Source organism: Ursus maritimus, unplaced genomic scaffold, assembly GCF_017311325.1.
Source record: "Ursus maritimus isolate PB19 unplaced genomic scaffold, ASM1731132v1 scaffold_14, whole genome shotgun sequence".
Taxonomy (NCBI): domain Eukaryota; kingdom Metazoa; phylum Chordata; class Mammalia; order Carnivora; family Ursidae; genus Ursus; species Ursus maritimus.
The window spans coordinates 41435562-41440699 of NW_024423786.1; the positions used below are offsets into that span (position 1 = coordinate 41435562).

General features: G+C 64.1%; 1 protein-coding gene across 1 annotated transcript in view; it reads right to left on the bottom strand.

Moving 5' to 3' along the window:
* Positions 1 to 209: 209 nt before the first annotated feature.
* Positions 210 to 5138, bottom strand: part of NBEAL2 (neurobeachin like 2) — a 29333-nt gene continuing 24404 nt past the window's right edge. The window contains 16 exon segments of the mRNA XM_040628912.1: positions 210 to 699; positions 796 to 931; positions 1286 to 1434; positions 1512 to 1670; positions 1771 to 1887; positions 2118 to 2212; positions 2316 to 2488; positions 2653 to 2762; positions 2849 to 2938; positions 3535 to 3651; positions 3721 to 3818; positions 3922 to 4039; positions 4142 to 4251; positions 4364 to 4494; positions 4672 to 4812; positions 4898 to 5022. Coding sequence (XP_040484846.1) covers positions 598 to 699; positions 796 to 931; positions 1286 to 1434; positions 1512 to 1670; positions 1771 to 1887; positions 2118 to 2212; positions 2316 to 2488; positions 2653 to 2762; positions 2849 to 2938; positions 3535 to 3651; positions 3721 to 3818; positions 3922 to 4039; positions 4142 to 4251; positions 4364 to 4494; positions 4672 to 4812; positions 4898 to 5022 — 1971 coding nt within the window. The 3' untranslated portion in view covers positions 210 to 597.

Here is a 5138-nt window from a genome sequence, read left to right on the forward strand (position 1 = left end):
GAGGGCGCGCTGAGCCGGGAGAACCACCCGCCGGGGAGGATCTGCGGACGGAGTCCCCCAGGACAGGGGCGGCGCGCCTGGGGAAACTGAGGCCACGCGGAGGGAACGAGTCGCCCTGGACGGCTTCTGGGCCAGGGGAACGCTAGCCCGGGACGGTGGCCTGGGCAGGCGGAGCCGTCGCGCGCACGCATACTCGGAGGCGAGGCAGCTACAAAACTAGGCCAGGTTTATTGCCGAGAGTGGGAGAGCGGGGGGCCGCCTTTAGAGATTAAGGCCACAGCCCGGCCCCCGTGCTCCACCGGGACGCGGGGTTTGGGAGCCTGGGCTCCCGCCCCACACTGTGCAAAAAGTGCTGTGCGGCCGCTGAGGCCAGTGCCAAACTCCGGGCGGCCCCTCTGCCGGCGAGGGGCGGGACTTCCTGGAGTGAACAGCCCACCAATCCCTGAGCTGGGCGGGGGTGGGGTCCCGCCCACCCCCGGAGCCGGGCCGACGGCCGCGGCGTGGTCTCCTCCTTCGGATTCCCGCCGACTGCTGGGCGGGGCCTCCAAGTGCGGAGGCCGCTGGGGGAGGAGCCTGCGCGGTGGGGAGGGGCGGCTGTCAGCGCGCCTCTCCAGGGTTGTACTCTGTCTCCCCCGAGGACACCTGAGAGATGCGCCTGGAGGACCGCCACAGCTTCCGCGCGAACTGGCTGCTGCGCGCCTGGGGGGCGAGGGCGGGGAGGTAGGATTGCGGAGAGGTGGGCCAGGACCGGCGCTCCCCGCCCCGATCCGAGGCCTGCCCTGCCCTTATCCTCACCTCAGAGGGCTGCCCCGCGCCCACCACGATAAGCTTGCCGTCCTCCAGGCCCACGAGCACGTGGCTGCGCTCCTTGGTCACAGCCACGCTGCGGATGGGCACCTTCATGGGTAGGGGAGGCGCAGCCGGGAGCAGTCTGCAGGGAGGGAGGGATACACTTGAATTGTCAACTGCAAGGGAGCTTTGTGTCTTCATTCTCCCGTGTACCCTCTCTGTCTGCATTGGAAGGATGGCTCAACTGAAGCCCTAATACATAAAGGGACCTCCGGCAAGTGTGTGGCTAAGGGAGGCCCAGAGCAAGATCAACCCACTCGGGACAGGAGACAGGCCCTGAAGAATGTGCCCATGGACATGTAAAGGGGCTATGGGTAGGTCCACCGTAGGGGGGGTGCGGATACAGAGGAGGGGCTGGGAGGGTAGCACCTTTTAGTATCCTCTGCCAATGACTACCACCCTGAAGGTCCATGAACTCAGAAAGAACGGAACTCACTTGTTCAGGTGGAGGATGTGCAGGGCACACTGGGCTGTGCCCAGCAGAACAAAGTCTTCTGTCACGGCCAGGGCCGTGGGCTGCTCCAGCAGGGGCAGTGAAGCCCGTAACTTCCCATTCACGGAGTACAGGTGCAAGGAGTAGGTGACCTGGAAGAAGCAAGAAGATGTCAGCAAGGACAGAATCCCAAATACCCCTTTCTTGGCTGAGCACCCCTTTTCCATACCTGAGCCCCCACACGCTCCCTCGCTGAGCTCTGGACCACAATCTGGCCCTCAGACCCCAGCGCCAGATGGGACACGGGTCCGGGTAACGTGGCCCCTGGGGGCCGTAGTGCTGCCACAAATTGGCCACGGCGTACAGTGTGGATGATCACAGTTCCATCCTGCAGAAAGGCAGTTTAGGGCGCTGGGCACAGGTCTCTAATCTCCAGGGGCACTGCCTAGCAAACTCGGCCTCCCCTGGGCGCAGGCGCACACACGCACCTCAGATCCAGATACAGCCATGTCGAGTTCAGTGCTGATGGCCACACAGCTCACCGCAGCCTCATGCCCGTACAGGACCTGCACGGGCTTTGATGCCAGTCCCACCGAGAGACCACCCTGTGGGGAGCCAGGGCTGGCTCAGGACTGGGGACATCTCACTACCCTGGCCCCTGAGTGAGAAGGCTACGGCTCAGGAAAGTGATGGCCTTGTCCAGAGCCAGAGCGCTGGAGGGTTGTGGCGCCCCATCCTTGCTCAGCATGGCAGAGAGAAGGGCAGGACCGAAAGTCAGCCGAGGGGCTGCAGGTGTGGACTATGGGGGCCCCACGGGGCTGCCCACCCAGCACACCTCCTGCAGGAGCCGCCACACCATGCACGTGGTGTCCCGGGAGCCCGAGATGAGGTAGATGCCACAGGTGTCCAGTGCAAGGCAGGTCACAACATCTGCATGGGGAGGGGAGGGTGCAGGTGGAACGCAGTGGTCACCCCCTCCCTGGCCAGCTGCCCTGACCCGCACCCCCACCCCCAGCTCCAAGGCTGCACATACCAAGGTGGCGGCTGAGTTGCTTCAGCAGCTTGCCCCGCGGCAGTGCGGTCACTCGCAGGCTGCCATCCCAATGGCCACCGCTGAACAGCAGCTTTCCGTCGGGGGCCACGGCCAGGGCTTGCCCACTCACACCACAGTCTGGCACCCACGGGCCGCTCAGCAGTCGTTGCATCCTGACCCAGTGAGGGGGAGGAGAGGTGAGGCCAGGCCAACATAGAAGACCCGAGCCCTCAGAGACCTTGGCCGGGCCCTGCCGCTGGCCCCTGACTGGGTGGGGCGACAACTTGGGGGAGCAGGGTATTTAGAGCCCACCCCTGCCCACCGCCCTCTGTCCTACTTGGGGTTGCCTATGGTGGCGTCTTTGCTGAAGCTGAAATAGTTGTTTATGTTCCGGTCATAGGGCAACCAGTTGTGGATGCCCAACAGCCCACTGGCACTCACGGTCACCTGTGGGCAAGAGGGGGCAGAGGTGAGTGTGGGACGTAAGTCAGAGCAGGGGCGGAGCTGCGCTGGGCGCTGCGAGGTGCACTTACCAACAGGTCTGAGGAGCCCTGGATGGTGAAGGAGTGGGACTGCCGGTGGGGAACCAGGGCCAGCACCAGGGGCACGTCATCACTGATGACCTGCAGAGCAGAGCGCAGGGCTGGCTGTGCCTCAGTGGTCAGCCCAGGACCCTACTCCCCTGCCTGCCACCTGGGGCACCGTTCTTTCCTCTCCTCTCAGCCCCTAGAGGTCACAGAGGCAGAGGTCCCTCTGCGGCAGGAGAGCTCAGTGGGCCTTCAGGAGGGTAACTCCAAAGTGAGAGAGTGAGAAGCTGGGATGGACAAGGCAACTCGCTCACTCTCAAACTGGTCCTCCCACCCTCTGACTTCACGTCCCCCAGCCTGCTGGCAGGAGGGGAGGGGAAACTAAAAAGGTCAGGCCTGGGGGGGCCTTCTCATGGGAACAGGAACATGAGGAAAATTATCCAAGGCCAGATTGCCTTCCTTCTGGTCTCCCTAAGGTCTTCAGAGATGGTTAGGTGGGGTCAACAAATTGGGCCTTGGCAAAGAAGGTACCCCACCCCCGCTCTCCTGTTCCTCTCCCGATACCCCTTTTTCAAAGATGTCTAACATCGGTGACCTTGATTTAGGTTTTCCATCTGCCCCAAGAGGTTGGTAAGGACAGTGGAGTTAAACCCATTCGCCAGAGCAGGAAGGTGAAGCCCTCCCTCCCTCACCTCCGCGAAGAAGGCCTTGAGCTGGTCCAGGTGCTGGAAGATGCTAGGTGAGTTAGTGTCCAGACGTGCAAGGCGCTGGGCTGCTTCCTCGGCGGAAAGCCGAGCTGGGTGTGGCTCCTGTGGACAAGGGGCTGGTCAGCACCTGGCATGGACATCCCAGACCGTGATCCTCCGAGCTGGCCTTACCTTGAGCAGCTGACAGGGAGTCTGCCCAAAATTACTGATAATGCCCTCCAGAGCCTTCCGTTCCCGCTCGTCCACCACGTGGTCCAGGTCCACAGCCCCTGGGCAAGGCAGGCAGAGCAGTCAGGACTTCCTCGGTGCCCTCTGCACTCAGCCCCCCTCAGCTGTGCCCCAGCCCCCAGGGGAGTCCAGAGCACCGCCCACCCTCATAGGTGCAGTAATAGAAGACGTTGAGGGCCTTCTCCGCGGCCGGTCCCCGCTGCTTGTAGCCAAAGATGAGGTCGATCCACTCATGCAGGTGGGCAGACACATACTCGGACTCCTGGGGGTGGGGAGGCACCAGTCAGTCCGGGGACAGCTGACCCCCCACCGCCCCCACCCTGCCCCTCCACCCTGGCTGTCCGCCTGTCCACGTTCATCTCACCAGAGCCTGGCGGTGCTGCTGGATGAAGTCCTCGGGAGAGCTGGCCCACGGCGGCAGCACCACGTCGCCCACCTTCTCGTTGGTCAGCTGGAGGCAGCCCAGGTCGAAGCCTGGCCCGGAGGACCAGGTCAGCGGTCTCGCTGTGCCATCTCCACCGCTTCCTGCCAGGCTCCAGCTCAGGTTTGCCCCCCCAGGGCCTCCCAGCCCCACACCAGCTCCTACCGTTCTGGTTCTCCAGGAAGTCGGGGAAGTAGAAGAACTCCGGGATGAGCTCCTTCACATCGGCAGGGCTCTCCAGGCGGGCCTGCCAGGCTGCTGCCACTGAGTGGAACTGCCGGTCCGAGCAGTCAAAGCTGGGGGAAGGGCACAGGCCAGAGTGAGGCGGGGGGAGAACGGGGACAAGAAGAGCCGTAGCTGGGGGCAGGAAGGGAGCCCAAGGGCCCGGGACGCCCGGAGGACCTGCGTCTTCCCCTCATCCGCAGCAACCCACCCTCACCCCTGCCATCTGCCAGCCACCCCCTAGGCCGCACCGGCCACTCTGCAGCTGGATGTGCAGGGACGTGAAGGGTTCCACGCGGATGAGGTAGTGCATCACGCCCGGAGCGTTGGAGTAGTGGGTGCCATAGTGGAACTTGTCAATGGTGCCTGCCGGGTCCTCGAAGCTCTCGTACCTGCAGCCGCAGGGGGAGGGGAGTCAGCAGAAGCCCTGCCCTCACCCATCCCAACCCCCAAGCCCGGCCTCGCCCACACGCTCACTTCTCCCTCACGAGCTGGGCATGCTTGGGGTTCACCACACCGATGGGCTTAGACAGGTCCCGGAAGACGGCCGGGTTGCTGAGGTCCAAAGTTGGGGACACGTAGTCCTGCAGGACCCAGGGGAACTGGCCGCCCACACAGGGAAGGAGCTGAGTGAGGTCCTGATGGCCTACCTGCCCAGCCTGCCCTGCCCTCACCCTCAGGAAGCTGGGCAGAGCCCATGGGGGTGTGGGGGGGGGGG